At 38.1% G+C, this 19,328-nt stretch overlaps 1 protein-coding gene across 2 annotated transcripts in view; it reads right to left on the bottom strand.

Moving 5' to 3' along the window:
- LOC140488134 (sodium- and chloride-dependent GABA transporter 1-like) overlaps nucleotides 1-19,328 on the bottom strand; it is a 75,468-nt gene that overhangs the window by 26,545 nt on the left and 29,595 nt on the right. Inside the window, exons 1-3 of one of the 2 annotated variants that reach the window (XM_072587947.1) lie at nucleotides 10,712-17,320; nucleotides 3,728-3,938; nucleotides 955-1,087 (exon numbers count right to left, since the gene is read on the bottom strand). In XM_072587947.1, coding sequence (XP_072444048.1) covers nucleotides 955-1,087; nucleotides 3,728-3,938; nucleotides 10,712-10,739 — 372 coding nt within the window. In that variant the 5' untranslated portion in view covers nucleotides 10,740-17,320. Of the gene's footprint in view, nucleotides 1-954; nucleotides 1,088-3,727; nucleotides 3,939-10,711; nucleotides 17,321-19,328 lie in introns of those variants that run through there. The other variant, XM_072587946.1, reaches the window with a different exon arrangement.

The following is a 19,328-nucleotide window of genomic DNA, read 5'->3' as shown; positions in this document are numbered from 1 at the left end:
TGAAGGGCTTATGCCTGAAACGTCAATTCTCCTGCTCCTTGGATGCTGCCTGACTGGCTGTGCTTTTCCAGTACCACACTCTCGACTCTGTACACAATATTCCAAGTGCGGCCTAACTAAAGGTCGATAAAGTTGCAGCATAACTTGTCTATCCTTAGACTCAATGCCCATTTCAATGATGGCAAGCATGCCATAAGCCTGTTTTTACTACCTTATTCACCTGCACTGCCCCCTTCAATGATCTATGGACCTGCACACCCAGATCCTTCTGCATATCAATACTCTGAAGGGTTCTGCCATTCACTGCCTTTCATTGGTGAGTGCATATCTCCCTGCAGGAAACCAATTTCTTCCAATTCCTCCCCCCCACCATGAAGTTTTTAAAAAAATCTACTCTCTCCAATCTCCTTATAAAATTGAAATAGAATAATTCCTATTGTATAGTCTGTATCCAAAGTCCACAGAATTGAAGAGTGTGGTGCTGGAAAAGCACAGCTGGTCAGGCAGTATCCGAGGAACAGGAGAATCGACATTTCAAGCTTAAGCTCTTCATCAGGAAAGATGTCCAAAGTCCACAGAGCTGACTAAATTTGCAGCAAAAGCCTTGACAGAACCTTCAGAGTTAACTAAACTGATTAAATATCAGTTGTTAAGTAAAACCAACCTTCACTTTTACAAATAACATTGCCTTCTCAAATATCATCTACTTCAGGGACACTACTACACTGTTTATGCCAACATTTTGTTTTATATGTATTTAAAAATAGAATGGCAAGTTTGATCAAACCATTTGGTCCAAATTAAAGCCAGACTCTTTTCAGGTACTAGAAGATTTGGCATTCCGTATAATATTTTATTCAGCTTGGCTTTCCAAAGCAGGCAAAAATCAAAATTAGTCAAGCAAAATACTTGTCTCTGATGTTTCGCGAAGTACTCATATTTACTGCTTCTCACCTTTCCAGTTGATTTAACTCCTTTGAATATACAGAAGTATACAATGATCCAAGCTAATAGGAGTAGACCAAACAACTCCCAGGAAATGCTGCCAATCTCTTCAATCCCTCTACTCATCCGCAACAACCTGTAACTGTACAAAAAAAGTAAATGTTCAGGCTTTATTAAACTGCAGATTTTTTTAGTTGTAGAATATTTCTCACTTTGATAATGAACTCATACTCTAATGTGGGCAGACAACAGTCATATGGAAATGGCTGTCTGCCCATAATTTACCATGAATTACCAGTCTCAATGGTGTTGACAGGGTATAAGCAGTAAATTCCTGAAGAAGGGCTTACGCCCGAAACAGCGATTCTCCTGCTCCTTGGATGCTGCCTGACCTGCTGCGCTTTTCTAGCAACACATTTTTCAGCTCAGGGTATAAGCAATGTTAAGGTTACACTCTCCCTCCACCTATTTCATATATTTAGAAGTAAAATCATTTAAGAGTCACAGTGAATATCAAGGTACATGCGGAAAATGTCCAATGTGCAAGAAACTCATTAAGCAATAAACTAGTGTTTGCTCAATTGTCTGGCTGAGTTTGGGAAGTGACATGAAGGGATCAGAATCATTCAAAACAAGAATCTCTGCTGTCCTTGTCACAGGAGAGTGTGTTTTATTCTTTCAGCTGAATTGGTTTGCCTTCTTGGCCTTCACTAATACTGATGCTCCAACAGTGATTTCAACTGAATTGAGTTCAGGGGCATGAGGAATATTACAACTTCCTGTTTGGTTTTTAATTTTTTAACTGGATATCTTGCAAATGTTCAGCATGCAAGTGCCCTACAACCCCACCCTCTAGACAAGCAGGAAATGATAAACCAGTTAGGATCTGTTGTTAGGAATCACCATTATATTTAGATTAGATTAGACTACTTAGTGTGGAAACAGGCCCTTCGGCCCAACAAGTTCACACTGACCCGCCAAAGCGCACCCACCCATACCCATACCCATTCCCCTACCTTTACCCCTGCATCTAACACGTTGGCAATTTAGCATGGCCAATTCACCTAAACTGCACAGTTTTGGACTGTGGGAGGAAACCGGTGCACCCGGAGGAAACCCACGCAGACACGGGGAGAACGTGCAAACTCCACACAGACAGTCGCCTGAGGCGGGAATTGAACCCGGGTCTCTGGCGCTGTGAGGCAGCAGTGCTAACCACTGTGCCACCGTGCCGCCCACAAGGATTTACTAGGATGTTTCCTGGTATGGAGGGAAAATCTTACAAGGAAAGATTGAGGGACTTGAGGCTGTTTTCATTAGAGAGAAGAAGGTTGAGAGGTGACTTAACTGAAACATACAAGATAATAAGAGGGTTAGATCAGATGGACAGTCAGAGCCTTTTTCCAAGGATGTTGATGGCGAGTATGAAGGGGCATAGCTTCAAATTGAGGGGTGATAGATATAGGACAGATGTTAGAGGTAGTTTCTTTACTCAGAGTAGTGGGGGCGTGGAACGCTCTGCCTGCACAGTTTACGGGCATTTAAGTGATAATTGGATAGGTTATAGGGACAAGAATGGAATGGTGTAGGTTCGATGGGCTTCAGATTGGTTTCACGGCGACGCAACTTTGAGGGTCAAAGGGCCTGTACTGCGCTGTAATGTTTTATGTTCGATACACATGTAATTAAGGTTAGTGACGGAACACCTTGAAATTTATTCAGCTGATCAGACAGCCAGCATCAATTTGTAGAGGTTAGGTCATCCTTGAACTTGACTGAATTGTTAATGACTAAAGCAGTGCCTACGCATGTTATTTACACGAATGAAACTATCTAATTTTTAAATTAAAATTTGCTGGCTAACGCTGACGGAAGTGGCAATATTGATCTCATTAGCGAAGTATGGCAGGAGACAGACAATATGCAATAGGCAGGTATTCTAATTGGTAGAATGGGAGTTATTGCGTCCTGCAAGGATGGGTGTTGGAACTTAGCTATTCATTGTATTTATTGATGGCTTAGGTGTTAGGATTGAAAGCCATATATCTACATTTGTCAATGATACCAATGTAAACAACATAAATGAAAGCTTAATGTTACCAAAAAATATTAATAGATTCAGCAAATGGTAATTGGTAAAACTGTTAAATGGATTTGAGAATAGGAAACTGGGAGGTTGTCCACTTTGGACCTCAAAAGAATGGAACAGGGTATTTTCCGAATGCTGCAATATGAGAAACAGTGTAGTTCCAAAAGAAACTTGATGGGCCATGTACGCTGATCTTTAAGATATCATGTTCACCCACAAAAGTAATCAAAAAGGCTATGTATGTAAGGCACTAACCTTAGTTAGGAGGTTCAGTGGGATTAAAATAAATGCTGGGAAAATGTCTGAACAGAAAAATGCCAAATATGACCTGTTTGATATAATTACTGATTAAAAGTATCCATAATCCAGACCATCAGAATTCCTTCTTCACTGGGCCTACAAAAACTATTTTACAACAATGAGGTTGACTGTTTACAACTTGTGGAAGTGTTTATCCCCTTTAGAAAAAGAGACACTTTTAAGTATCTAAGTAATTGACATCGCATTTAGACTCATTTGAGTGTTTGAATAAATAATGATATTTACTTCTAATCTGCTACTGGTTCCTTAAGTGGACCACACTATCATGAGCTTAGAAACACTTCTTTTTTTTTCCCCCCAAATAAAATGGTTATCAACAATAAGGGAAGAGAACCTACTTTTCTTTTCAGTACATGCCCCTGTTGTACTCACTCAAAAAATTGTTGACTGGCGGATCGAAGGTGAGTGGCATTCCCAGGAAATCCATCGGAGCAGTTCTCCACGATGTTCCATGTGTTATTACAGCTTTGCCAAGGAAGTGATGATCCAAATGAGTTGAACAGGTAGTATAGAGCCCAGGTGATAATAACATTGTAATAAGTACAGAGCAAGAATGAAATCACAACCGTCGCCACGCCGACACCTGCACAGCATCAAAGAAAGGCCCATTAACCAAGAACTACAATTATTACCTGTGCATTTAACTGACACAATGTCAATGTGAAGCTCCAATACGAAACCTAATTGATAGATCAAACATCAACAGTCAAACCTAATTAACCATTTGAGGACTGTAGCAGCAGTTCTACATCAAAATGTTGTAATGGGGAAAGCATGTAGGAAATATGCAGTCTCCAAATAAAATATTCAATTTCTCTGTGGCATCCTCCCAACTAACCCCCTGACAAAAAGATCAAGGAGGAATTAGGAAACATTTTTTTGAAATCTCTAATGGTTGTTCGTTGCGATGCTCAATTCATTCATACCCAAGATGAATTAAGTAGGTGTGGCCACCTGTAGACACTTAAGTGCGGGAGAAGAGCCAAGTGGTCCACCCCGACATAGAAATTTCAGAGCCTAGGTCACTTGTACCTTGTGGGTATGAATTCGAGTTGCTCCAGTTCCATTGTGGATTCAGACCAATTCGGATTTTCTTTAGAAGGTAAATTATTCATTGTATTATGCATAAATTCAGCTAAATTAGACAGCAAACTAAAATTTCCAACAATAGTTACCACTAATCAACCAAGACTGAAAATGACATCTACCCATAATTCATGGGTGCACTTCATATCAACAAACTTGCCCTCAACAAGATTAGGTTCCTTCTTCAGATAGTTCAACATGCAAAGTCAGCCAGGATAGAGTTGCTGCCTCAAGTTAAATCTCAAGACGTAGTCATTGCTGATAAGGCATATATTTATTGCCCATGTCCATATGCCCTCCAGGTGAGACTTCTTCTTGAATTAAAATTGAGAGGGTCTAGTGGTCCACATTTTGACCTGGAAATGAAGAAGGAATGGAGATATGTATCCAAGCCAGGGTGATATGGAACCTGGAAGGAATGTTTTCTTATGCCACATCTACTGTGCTTGTTCTTATAGGTGGAAGAAAGTACTGCTGAAGTACTGCAAATCATTATTACTATATTTTGTAGATAATATGGTGCATTAAAAGTATGGCAATGGTGAAGAGCTAGATGAAGCTGAAAATGGCTTTGTCCTTCATAATATTGAGTTTTGAATGTTTTTACAGCTGCACTCATTCAATCAAGTAGAAAGTATTTTGTCATACAGTTCCGAAGTTATCTTGGACTCAGACATTAACTGTTTTTCTCTCTCTATAAATGCTGCCAGACTTGCTGAGTTTCTCCAGCATTTGTTTTTATTTCATGTTTCCAGCATCTGCAATGTTTTGCTTATATTCTAGTATATGCTTTACCTGTGCCTTTGGCTGATGGAGAGGCCATTTAGTGTTGTGAGATGAATTACATGATATAAAATACCCAACTCTGAACTGTTCTAGTATTCACAGCATCTATGTGGCAGGTCCAGTTGAGTTTCTAGTCAACAGGAATACCTATATCTTGGTGGAGAGATGTCTAGCAACGGTTAAGAGTGGTGCTGGAAATGCAGAGCAGGTCAGGCAGCTTCCAAGGAGCAGGAAAATTGATGTTTCAGACAGGAGCCCTTCATCAGATCCTGCCTGAAACGTCGATTTTCCTGCTCCATGGATGCTGCCTGACCTGCTGTGCTTTTCCAGCACCATTCCAACCTTGACTCTAATTTCCAGCATCTGCAGTCCTCACTTTTGCCTAGATATCTAGCAATGTTAATGCCATTGAATCTCAAAGCATAATTTCTCTTGATGATTGGCATTGTCTGCCACCTTTAGGGGAAAATAATATTTGCCGCCTACAAGCCTAAACTTTTATGTTGTCCAGGTTTGCTGCATGAGCTGCTCCATTATCTGTTGAATTGTGAATGGACAGGAGTGTTGTGAAATCAAACATCCTCACTTCCAACCTTATAATGAAGGCGTAGGCACTAATGAATCAGCTTTTCTTTTTAGATTCAGAAGATGCTTGAGCAGTGAGCAAAAGACACTGCTACAATAGTTTTATTTTCCCCAAAAAGGTGTATCATCCTGCTCTTTTAAGAGACTGGGAATTGTAAAACCTCCAAGTATAATTCTTAAATCCCAAGTCCACCTGTAAAGAAATTAGACCGGAGTCAAAAAACAAGTGCTTAACTTTACCAAATGCTGCAGTAATCCTGATAACCTACTCCAACTATTTTAACTTTAACCTAAACAAAATTTAAGAATACAAAATCGTACACAGCACTCACAAAGATTGTTTTCCTACAATGTGCTAATGACTTACGAACTCTTCTTTGTTTACATCTTGAAGTGTTTATCCTTTTGCATGTAAGTTTTCCTCAATTATCTGCGTGCCTGAACAGAACCAAAGTGGTGAAAGAGAAATCGTGTTTGACAGATTTGCTAGAGTCCTTTGAGGTTAATAATAAGTGGAGTTGATAAATGGGAACTGTTACATATATTGTATTTGAATTTCCAGAAGGCAATCAATAAAGCATCACAAAAGGTTATTAAATAACAAAGGCACTCAGTATTAAAGGTAATGTATCAAGATTGGTTTACACACAGAAGGCAGAGAGCTGGGATGAATGGGTCTTTTTCCATTTCGAAAATGTAACTAGTGGAATATCACGAAGATCAGTGCTAGATATTCAATAATTTACTATCTATATAAATTATTTGGAGGAGAGAGACAGAATATAATGTATCCAAATTTGCTGATGCGAGGAGGACATAAGACATTTCCAAGGGGATAGACAGGTTTAGTGAGTGTTCAAATATTTGGAAGATGGAGTTTCATGTAGGAATGTGCAAGGTTACACACTTGGGCAGGAAGAACCATAAATCAAACTGCTTTGGATAGAAACTCAAAATAAAAGGTATATAGGTGTTTTTGTATATGCAGGTGCATCAAATAATTAAGAAGGGGAGCGTAATATTGGCCTTTATTGCTAGAGGGCTGGAGAGGGAAAATCCTATTAGAAGTGCACAGGGTGTTGGAGAAGCTGAACATGGAGTACTGTTGTGGTCACTTTGTTTATGTTTAAAGTGACCACACAACAGGGGCTTGGCACACACAGTTTTCCAAAAAAAAAATTCACAACTACAAACATTAAAGGAAACAGGGAGTTTCCTTTTATCTCTCCTGCACTTTTTGGTCCTCACAAGCAAAGGCCTTCATCATCTCGGGCAAAAGGTTATGCTGATTGATGGGGTCACTGAGTGACTCAAACTGACTGAAAATTGATATCCATGATGATGGAATCCTCAGGAATCGGCAGAGGAGCCTAATCTACTGTGTACCTTTTGGCTGAAAGTGATTACAATTTTTTTTTGTAATGCATGTTGGGCTCTGCCAACAAGACAACATATTCATGGCCTCTTCTATTTCCATCAGTTGCTTAATTGTTCACCATTCACAGATGGGATGTGACAAGATTGCAGAGCTTTGACTTAACATGTTGGTTGAGGCGATTCATTGCTGTTTATATTCTGCCATGTTTGCTATTTAGCAGAAGTATAGTCTGTTTTGTAGCTCCACCAGGTTGACACTTTATTTTGAGGAATTTGGCTTCATGGTTTAGGAATACTGTAAGATGTACTAAGCCAAAAAGTCACACATTATGGTGGTAAACTATTATGTTGCTCTGCACAAATATTAAGATATTTGCTTAGTTTTTAAATGACACTCTGCAAAATATATTGCTACATAATATAATAAAGGGCATCAAATATGCAAAAGCAGGACTTGGTCTCCATGAAGACTTGTGGTCATCACTTTGCCAATAGCATCATGGACAGAGGCATCTGTGAGAAGACAGGTAAGGAAGATTTCAAGTAGGTTATTCCTATGTGGTCATTTTCTCACAACAGCTTCAAGATTTTACTTGTAATATACATCCTTTAAGATTTGACTGGTTCATTTTGTGGTGATACCACTGAGTCACACTTAGTGATAGATTTTGAATTGTATCTTCCATCATCCCCAAATTATATTCTGTGTCCTTGCTACCCTCAGCACTTTGTTAAACAGCGAACAGTATTGATGATTTGACCATCATTATTAATGACAGTCTGTGATTCATCTCCAATTCAATACACATGCATTCTCAAGCCTATAAAGTTCGCACAGGATATCAGATGCTCGCTCAACAAAAGTATGAACATTTCATAGATTTCCTTTAAGTTATTTTCTTTGGTTAACTGGATATGAATTGCTTAACCATTTTGAGAATGCAATTGGCAACATTTTCCTGTCCCAAGCAGTGTGTTCGCCTGGTATATTTGAGAAATCACATATTTTGGGAATTGATCTTCAGGTATTCTGTTGAACTAACATTTTACTAATTTTCAGCTTATCTTTTTGGGTAGCCTAGTATTAGTCAAAGTAGGTCAGCATAATAAGAGTAAAATACCACATATGCTGGAAATCTGAAACAAACAGAAATGCTGGAGAAACCTAGCGGGTCTGGCAGAATCTGTGGAGACAGAAAGAGTTAACATTTCAAGTTCAATATGGCAGATCATGAGCAGTGGATGAGAAGCCTCCTTAGCTTTGACTTATAATCTATGGTGGACATATTTGTTCTTCTGAATATCTCCCTATCCAGAATCTAGTGTCATCATCTAATTTTCACTATCTTTAAGGCAAACTAGGTTGAAATGATTGGTCATGTAACAATTGTATAAGTAGTCCAGCTATTGCACTAATGCAATCATGTTAGAATTAATGTCTTTGTAGATCTTGGATTTGGTTGCCCACTTAATGCCTATTTTATTCAATAATCTCAGATCATTCCAAAAGCATTTACTGGCTTTAAACAATCTGCGGTGCTCCTTGGTGAGATGACCATCATGTGATTTGGCACTTCCAAGATGAACCTATCTAATGGAATATGTGCTAATTCATGCTGCTAATATAGGATGGCACTCAAGGTTTTCAGGACTATTTTCTTCAAGCTGGTTGCCTCACCACACAGCCAAATTTCTCACATCCTTCGGAAATGACCAAATGGTGACAAAGCAGTCATCTTCTGTGGGGGCAACAAGGGGAAAATTATGCGTAACCAAAAGCTCCCACACAAGTTCTTCTGGAATTTTAGTTTTGTGCTTCAGGTGAAAGGAATTATACAACTTGATATCATCATCCATCTTGAAAGAGCTGAAGGAACATGATAGTTAACAGATTGTTTCCTTGTTCATATCTGACTTTAATGCGACTTCATGGAATCCAGAGTCGACTCCCAGGAACTTCTTCCTATTCAACTGTGAGGCCTTGTCTAGCATATTGGTCCTGCTTATGGGAAAAAATAAATTCAGAGATGGGGATTGTTTCTTATGTTTTATCAACTCAAAAATACTTTTATTTGTTACCACAAAGCACCATATCCTTTCCTCTATTTAAGTTTCAGTCATCTATCATCAAGGATTGCATCTCATCAGCACTTCCACCTTCACTCTTTCTGTATCAGAGTTTCTGGTCACAAAATTCCACCCCAGTGGCCTTTTTCATCTGCTTCATGTCATTTCCACAAATTCCAATGTTACTCCCACAGCACGTTGAATATTTCCTCTCCTTACTTTGCTAAGTGACTGCAGTTTTCTACAACACCAGTCTTCATTCGACTCTTCTATTTAGTAGCTGCATTTTCTGAAGTGCTTTTCCCTGTAACTGTTGAATCAACACATGTGGATTTGTTTCTTCCCCAGTCACCAAAAGCACATTCCATATAAGGACTTGTTTGCACCTGTTCCTGATCAATATGCTAGATTTAGTACAAAATGTGTGGTCTTCTCAATATAGAAGTTTGGATGATCACTTTCTCTCTTTCATTTCAAGTACAATTCATACCCACCCATAGACTGCAATTCTAACATCTCTTGTTTTCACTTCAGATTTCAGACTATCCTCCTATTCTGTTTCAATCAATTTCAGAACCAAAATTTATCAGCATCTTCTTTCTTGCTCCTAGTGACTTTTAATCAATTGACCTAAACATTGACTAAAACTATCAAAACCTTATTATTTATATTCACCCCTCTCGCTTTCATTCTGGAGCTGCAATTGAGCTGAAGTTTGCACAATCCATTTGTGTATACATGGCTTTAACCCAGAAAAATAATTAACTATTTGTGAACATTGAGAGCATATATGTACTGTTCGATTCTGCCCATTGTTTGCTCCATCTCGTATTAATCATTTGAAGTGGGGAATCCTACAAATTTAAATATTTTTTTCATGTGCCAAACTAGACAGAACTGCACATTTTGAAAATCAAACAGCCACTGAGAACTCAAAGGGTCAAGCATCAGATAGAACAAAAAACTTAGGGGGAAAAGAAAAGTTCCTGCCTCTCTCAAAATAACAAACTGAGTAAGTATTTGCAACTTCATCTTTCCAATCAAGATAGATATGAACAAGGCACAGAGCAATGACCAGTGTGTTGCTTTATGCAGGTATAACATGATTAAATATTCACCTTTCCAAATTCCCAAACGATAGCATAAAGATAACTTAGGTTTTCATTGACATTTTTAAAGCCCTAAATAAATTCTTAGTGAGAAGTAGAAATATTTTGCAATAAACAACTTAACGAGAACCCAACCCCGAGGGTTGGCAAAGACCTTGTATTGTATACAAAAGCACTGTTAATTGTCAGCAACAGGGGGTGGACTTATTACAATTGTTAACTCAAACATACTTTTACTAAAGGAAAGAAAAAACCAAGATTTTGCATCAGTGTCATCTATCCGCATCCAGAGACAACACACTGTAATGTAGAATTGGTTATAAGAGACAGATGTAAAATAGCCTACCCTGAATGTGATATATGCAGCAAATCATTGCAGAGGTAATTATTACAGATACACAACAATGTTATAATTCAGTAATTGTAAAAGGAAGCATTTTTCAGTAAGAGTGCCATTAACTGACGATGTTATAATCCATGTCCAGATGAATCTTGTAGCCACTTTCCTTCCTACATTGTGTTGCGAGCCCGCCCTGATAAAATGTGGCAGCTGTAATGGTGGCATTAAAAGGAGAAAAAAAAAGAAAAAAAATCATCAAACTGTAATGTAAGTCACAAAATTCAGCAAATTCAAAAAGGAAGATACATTTCAAATATTTAAGAGTCTGAAGAAACTCTAAATAGTAAAACCAACAAGTGAGAGCACATCTCAAATTCAGACCACCAAAGAAATCATCCAAAGCAACTTGATAATTCCAGACATCGTTCAATCACAAAACACATCTCAGCTTGTATCACAGCTTCTGAAGAAGGGTCACTGCTTTCTCTTCACAGATGCCACCAGATTTGCTGAGTTTTTCCAGCAATTTGTTTTTTGAATTTTTTTTCTTCAGTTTGTATTATGATTGTTAGCATCTTTTACTGAATTATAGAACTTAGTGATGGTATCAAGTCAACCACAGTAAAACACACAAGTCTGATTAATGATAAAAAAGTTACTTAGAAATAAATTCACAGATGCATTGTAATTTTTTTCTCTGTATTTAATGGGAATTATTGCAGTATCTGCCATGAAACAACTTTTTTTGGTAACTGTTTCTAATCATGATGCAGCAACCTGAATTGGAAATTTCAAAAATTCAAATAAAAGGGCAAACCTGTCTTTAGAAAATGTGTGGCTAAACAAATGGCATTAAGGCTGACAAAAATATTTAAAAAAAACACAATAGCCTCAAGATTTATAATGCTCCCACCAAAAAACACAACTGATAAATTATGCAAGTTGTTGTCCTTGCTAACCATGCCACTCAGTTACTCCACTACACCTATCAGTAATCCTTATAATAATTTGTTTTGAAAGTGGCTGTAAGTGAGGAATGCAGCAGAAATGCTGATTGTTGTTGTGACGAGCAAAAAATGATCTACATTTTTGAAAGTTCATTATACCTTTTATCCATATCTATGCAACCAATTACATATTGCTCGGAATTTTAAATGCAGTTTTACATTATTGAGAAAACATTCTTGGCGGCCAATGCATTCTTAATAGTTCCCAGAACAGAGATCCGGATGTTACGAAGTCTCATGAGTTGTCAATTTGTGTCTCATTAAAACTAAAATGGGAAAAGAAAGTGCACTTCCTTCTGACGACTGGAATCATGGATATGTGGTCTCAATGCGAAGTGGCAATATGAAGACAAAAAAGAGCAGTGTACAGGTCGCACATCAATGAGCACCACTTTGCAGGATCATTTCATATAGCAAGAAAAGAATGGAAGAAGGATTAAAAAATAGTCAGAAACATTAATCATTTGAAAGCTAATACTCCTAAATGAACCTTTAATGTAGTGAATGCAAACTGCTGGTCATGTTGAGAGTTTTAGCTGAGAAAGGGGTAAAAGTATTCAGCAATTTCCCGTGGTGTTATATTATTAACAAACTGAGTACATTACAATAAGCATGTACAGTAAAAGCATAAAAACTGCACTACTTGCAGATTTCATAAGAAATGAATTTTCATTTAAAATAAAGGGATGCACTGCTGTACAGAGTATAGACCTCTACAGGGTTCGATATATTTAAATACAGACCAACAGTACACTCTTGGACATAAAATCTTATTTAAGACCCATTATTCTGGAAGAGATTCAACTTAAAAATGGATAAATCCCTAGGTTCATATTGCATAACCAAACTTCCCATTATAAGTGTACTTGGTTTTTAAAATCAGACTCTGCATCCATTCTTTTCTATTCCCGAAAAAAAAATCACAAAGCATCCAGTTTCCGTCCTTGACAGCAATCAAACTGAATTCATCCGTATCATAACAATATTTGTCCGAATCATTGTTCCAATAAATCTTACATAGTTGGATAAGATCCAACTCAGTGCTGCATCATCATCACAATAATGTCACATGTTTGAATCATACAGGGAGATGATAATGTAGTGGTAATGCCACTGGACTAACACTCTACGTTTGCCCGAAACATCGATTTTCCTGCTCCTTGGGTGCTGCCTGACCTGCTGTGCTTTTCCAGCACCACTCTAATCCTAACACTCCAGAAGCCCAGCCTAATGTTCTGGGGACATGGGTTCAAACCCTCCCTTGGTGGAACTTAATTCAACTAAAAAATAATCTCAATAATCAAGATAACATTTAGATAATTTGTGAAACCATCATATTAAAAACTGTCTGGTTTATTAATGCCCTTTAAGGAAAGAAAAAAAATTCAGTCTGACCCAGTCTGGTACACCAGTGATGTCATACCCACAACAATGTAATTGATGCTTACTATGTGGAAGGATCAATAAAAAGGCTTTGGTCATAAACCTTCAGCCTAGTCAGTCATTAACCTTTTGAAAACTTCAGTAATAAGAACATACCAAAAGTAAAACTAGAATTACAAGTTATAAAATACACACATCTCTATTAAACTGGCTAATTCTGCTTAAACAATTAGGGATTTTGATGTTCAGTTTGAAGTCTGACATGTTAGGTCTAATTGATGCATGAATGCGGTGAGAAATTAATCCCTGTTTAAGAAAGAGTGGCACAGATCTAAGTCAAGACCAATGTTAATAATGTAAAGAAAATTAAAGACCTCAAGAACAAATATGATACCATTTCAGAAGAGGAAGAAAATAGTGTTTACAAAAGAAAAATTGAGCAGTGTGAGCTCAGAAGCCAAGATCAGAAGTTGGGATGTTTGCTGATGTTCAGTACTGTTTGAGCCTCATCGGATACTGTAGTAGTCCATGTTCAAATGCAGCGAGATCTGGATAATATCCAGACTTGAGCTGACAAGTGCCAAATAACATATACGCCATACAAATGGCGGGCAATGACCACAGTGTTCCCATCACGGAATCCCCAACATCAATGACCTTGGGGTTACCATTGACCAGAGATTCAACCGGATTTGTTAAATAAACAGTGGCTACAAGTACAAGTCAGAGCCTAGGTTAGGAATACTGTGATAAGTAACTCACCAAGTGATTCCTCACCATCTACAAGGCACAAATCAGGATTTGATGGAATTCTCCATTTGCCTGGAGGATGGAGCTTCAACACTACAAGAAGCTTAACACCATCCAGGACAAAGCAGCCCACTCGATTGGAGCTAAATCCACAAGCATCCACTCCCTCCACCAGCAATGCTCAGTGTACTATCTCCAAGATACTCTGCAGAAATTCACCAAAGGTTCTCAGACAGCATCTTCCAACCCCATGCCGACTTCCATCATGAAGGAAAAGGGCAGCAGATGCATGGGAACACCAACAACTACAACTGCCACTCTAAGACACTCATCACCCTGACTTGGAAATATATCGCCATTCCTTCAATGTTGCTGGGTCAAAATCCAGGAATTACCTCCTGAAGGACATTGTGGGACAACCTACAGCATGTGGACTGCAGTGGTTCAAGAAAGCACATCACTTTCTTCTCAAGGGCAACTAGAGATGGGTCATAAAATGCTGATCAGGCAACCATGTTCACATTCCGTGGGTGAATAATAAAAAAAGGCATCATTTAGAAGCAGAGAGATGGGAAATTATAGTCAGACTCATAGTCGTAGAGTTATTGAATCTGTTTCCATGCTCTTCCGTTCAAATTTGTCCATGCCAACCAAGTTTGCCAAAATACTTTAGTCCCACTTGCTTGTGTTCGGCCCAAATCCCTCTAAACCTTTCCTATTCATGAACTTCTCCAAATATCTTTTAAATATTGTAACTGTACCTGCACCTACCACTTCTTCTGGCAATTCATTCTAAATAAACCATCCTTTGTGTGAAAAGGTTGCCCTTTTAAATCTTTCTTTTATCACCTTAAAATTATGCCCTCTAGTTTTGAATTCCCTCACCCTATGGAAAAGAGCTGCACTATTCACTTTATCTATGTCCCCCCATGATTTTAAAAACCACAATATAGGTCACCCTCAACCTCACACTCCGGTGACAGAAGTCCCAGCTTATTCACCCTCCCCTTAAAACTCAAACCCTCCATTCCTGGTAACATCCTCTCCAATTTAATATTATCCTTCCTGTATTATCTCAAAAATTTTCTATGAAGTTTTGTAAATTATGGAAGGTTCATCAAAAGTATAACTGTTTGAACTGTTTAAACCACATCTCTCTTGGCTATAGGATATTGCATTTTCAAATAATCCTCCTATGTCTATGCTTAGAATAGACAAACAGAAACACTTGTTTTTTTCTGATTAGATCTCAACACTCCAAAACACAGATCCTACTATCTTATCGGTTTAAGTAATTTCAACAGGTAGAGTGAATCTTAAGCATCACAATCAAAAAGCAGCATCATTTAGCAATGCAACAATGCTTCAATATTATATTGCTTACATGCCTAAGTTTTGCAATATTCTCAAAGTTACGCTTCCAAATCCAGAGGTGAAAAGCCGACTAACTTTACAAACTGACCCAGCCACAACTTCATTTTTATGGACGCGGACTACTTCAATGTCTGAGGAATTGTGAATAGTGCTATTCATTGTTCAATCATTAATGCACAAAACTCATTACTTACCTTATGAAAGAGAGAAGTCATTTATGAAGCAGCTGAAGATGGTTGGGCTCAAAACTACACACAAGAGCTCCTGCAGTGATATCCAGGGTGAGCAAACTCTCTCAACTCACCTCCAGAATTCACCTCTTTCATTCATGTTTGTATCAAAGCTGTAATGAGGTTTGGATCTGAATGGCCCTGATGAAGAGCTTTTGCCTGAAACGCTGATTTTCCTACTCCTCAGATGTTGCCTGACCTGCTGTGCTTTTCCAGCACTATTCTAATCTTGACTCTGATGGAATCTAGATTGAGTATTACTTAGTAGCTTCTTCCTTTGCCAGTGCTGCTTAAAGACATATTAACAACTCCACTGATGACAGTAAACTAATTAAATAGCAAAGACTTATGAATAATAAAAACGCTTCCTAAAAGAGCTAATAAAAAAAAACTCTTGGAAGTGACAGCATATTCAAGCTGCAACTTGCACTTACTTTTAAGCAAGAACTAACAGTCACGAGAATTGCTAGATTTATTTAAATCTATCCCATTTAACACTGTGATAGTGCAACATGACATGACAGAGTATTCTCATGTGAAGATGGGACTTCATCTCCTTAAGGATTGTGCAGTGGTCAAATCTTACTGCTACTGATATGGAAAGATGGACCTGTGGTCAGCAGATTGGTGAGGATGAGATAAAATACGTTTTTCCCCATTTGTTGGTTCCCTCACCAGTCTAGCAGCTATGGTCTTTAGGACTTGACTGGCTCAGTCATTAATGGTGCTGCTAAAAACCTTTGGTGATGGACATTGAAGTCCCCCACCCAGAATATATTCTGTACCCTTGGTACCCTTTGTACTTCTTCCAAGTGATGTTCAATTCACTCATCAACTGAAGGGACAGGAGACATGGTAATCTGCAGGAGATTTCTTTTCCCAAGTTTGACCTGATAAAATGAGACTTCACAGGGTCCACAGTCAATGTTGAGGAATCAGAGTGTAACTCCCTCCTGTCCATATGCCATCACCTCTGCTTTTGGTGTGCAGAGAAAACCAGGGATGCAAGAGAGTGTTGTCTGGGACTTTATATGTAAAGTATAATACCATGACCATGACCAGTTAAGTAATGGCCCAACACATAGTCAATGGTGGGTACTCCATACAGTTTTATTACTGAAACTTTGACGGCAGTTACGAGTTAATCATATTGGTCATGGTTCAGGTAAGGACAGCATTTTCTTTTCTGAAAGGACAAAGGTTTCCTGCTTAAACTTTCAACTCTTTCAAATGAATTCAGATTTCATAATTTGCTCGGATTCAAACCTAGACCCCCAGAACAGTAGCTGGGTCTGTTCCTAGTCCAGCAACAAGACCACTATGTTTTTGCCTCCTATTTCTTTTGTACTATGATATTGCCACCACACCATCACCTCCCTTACATTTTGGACTGATTGCACTCATACTGCTGTTTTGTTTTGTGCTGTTGCTGTAAAGTCACATCGATACAGGTAATTCTCAGTCAAAGAAGGACAGGTAATTGCAAAGTAAATTGCATTTTATAGAGAAGTCTCAATGTGCATGACAGACAACAGGAATTGAAGCTCCTAGAACTGAAGAAAGAAAGGCAGTGGTTACATCTTATTGAAAATTGCAGCAAGCAGTTACCTAATGCAGATTAGAGCTACCAATAGCCCCAGGAGCAGAATTTAAATCTTAAAAATTGCAGTCTGAAGACCATTTGGATGCTTGTTTGTGATGCCAGTGTCTTTTCCAACATAATGTTGCTAGGTTTGCTGAGCCCAAATAATCTGGGACAAATTCACTAAATTCTGCTTGTTTACCATAAGTGTCTCATTCAGGAGTCAAGATGATCATGGGAAATGCGACAACAGCATGAGTCGAGATTTTGTGAAAAGAATATGTGGATTCACTACCTGTCTCTCTCTTCAAGAAGCACAGACGGGAATGATCATGCGATTAACAGATTTGATCGGGTAGACTATCTCTGTCTCAAAAAAACAAACTGAGGAGAAAGTCTTCAGGTTAGAATTGGAAAAATAAAGCAGCAAATCCCTTAAGAAAATTAAAATAAGGTGAAAATGATAGTTTCTGCCAGTGACTGAAGACCAGGTCATATGACATGCAGCTGGTACATATTAGCAAAAATAAGTCAACACAGAACAACGGCAGGATTTCCATCGGTTTAGGCCTGAAACACATTTTTGCCCTAGATAAACAAAGCCCAATGCACTTCCTCAATTTCATGACAATCCAGATGTTAAATCTATGGGGGTGGGGGTGGGGGTGGGGGAAAGAGAAGAGAACAAATATACATAATATATATATATAAATATATATATTTTTTTAAAAAGGCAAAAGTTACAAAATGATAGAAAACAATGGACTTAGATTCTAAGCTCAGATTCAAAAATTTGGGAATCATTTTATCAGTGCTACTCCTGATATAGTAGGAGAGCTTTGTTGTAAAGTTCAGATCAGGAACAGATCTGTACTGTGCTGTTGCTGTTCATTGTGTCTATCAAAATGAGATAGGTTTAAGATTAAGCTTTTAATACCACATCTAGTTCTTTTTGTTTGACTTGGACACATTCCAGTTTTATAAATGAAAGTAATAATGATGAATTTAGTCAACTCTAAGTACTACAGAGTGGAATCCTATTCTACCACCTATAAATCATACTTTTCCTCAGAGTTTGAAGTTTGTGCATCAAGTCTCATTCCAGCGACCACTGAACAACATCTTGACCTATACTTTAATGCAGCACAGAGGTAGTGTGGAACGTTGAAAAAACAAAAATGTCCCGATCATTTGTCCTCCATCTGCTCTCCTGGATTCACTCCAATCATCAGTCCAGTCAATCTATATCCATCAGAATAGCTAAATTAATATATGGACATTATCTTGTTATTTTGGTTTGTGCAAATTGATTGTTGAGTTTCCAACATTGAACCAGTGACTACAATTCAAATATACTTCAGTGGAATATTCAGAGGTTATAAACAATGCCCTATAGATCCAAATTCTTCATTACTTATCATGTTATTTTTGGTAGTATGTTTCACCCAGATTTACCAAGTGTTACACTCGACAAATGATTATTAAGTCTCATCATAACTCAAGGGAATAAGGATTAATTCCTTTTATATAAAAGAACACCTAGTTCTGTGGAATTGGCTTTTACCAGGTTCCACTGGTCCACAGCTCACTGGTAGAGCAGAGAAATTTTAAAAAAGGCCACTTATTTTGCAATACATCCAAGAAGCAGAAAGGATAGGGTAACACTATAGTTTAACTGAAACAGTCCAGATTTTCATTTTATATCCTGATGCCCTGGCAATTTCCTCAATATATAAATGGTGCCAAGTGGGATCAAGGCAGTGACAAAAGTACCCTACTGGAATCTAAACAGAAGAGATACAGTAGGGCAGGAAGACACCCAGGGATAATTGACAGTTTGCAGTACAAGTTGCCATCCGAACTGGATGGTTGGAATCCTTTTACATTGTACTCTTTTAATCATACAATTTCACAAAAGAAACAAAACAAAAGCACAAAAAGGTCTCAGGTCATTAGGTGCACATTTTTCAATATCCAATGTTCTGTTTTAATGGAATCCCTTACCCATTTTACCCACCTTTTCTACACAATTTGAGTTTTGATGCAGGCTCTTAGAAGTGCGCGCAATTCACTACAACTTGACAGCGTCAAGGACTGGGTAAAAAGGTTTACCCGAAACATTGATGTTCCTACTCCTCAGATGCTGCCTGACCTGCTGTGCTTTTCCAGCACAACTCAAATTTTCAAGGACTGGAATGGTATTTCAGTGATTATAAATGTAATGAAGATATTATGCTACAATGTTCCAGGATCCCTCCACAGAGCACGGATATCAGATAAATTAATCCATAATCCAG

This window comes from Chiloscyllium punctatum, chromosome 17, assembly GCF_047496795.1.
Source record: "Chiloscyllium punctatum isolate Juve2018m chromosome 17, sChiPun1.3, whole genome shotgun sequence".
In the NCBI taxonomy this organism is placed as follows: domain Eukaryota; kingdom Metazoa; phylum Chordata; class Chondrichthyes; order Orectolobiformes; family Hemiscylliidae; genus Chiloscyllium; species Chiloscyllium punctatum.
Note: the sequence above shows the minus strand (reverse complement) of the source record. Positions and strands in the feature narration are given on the sequence as shown.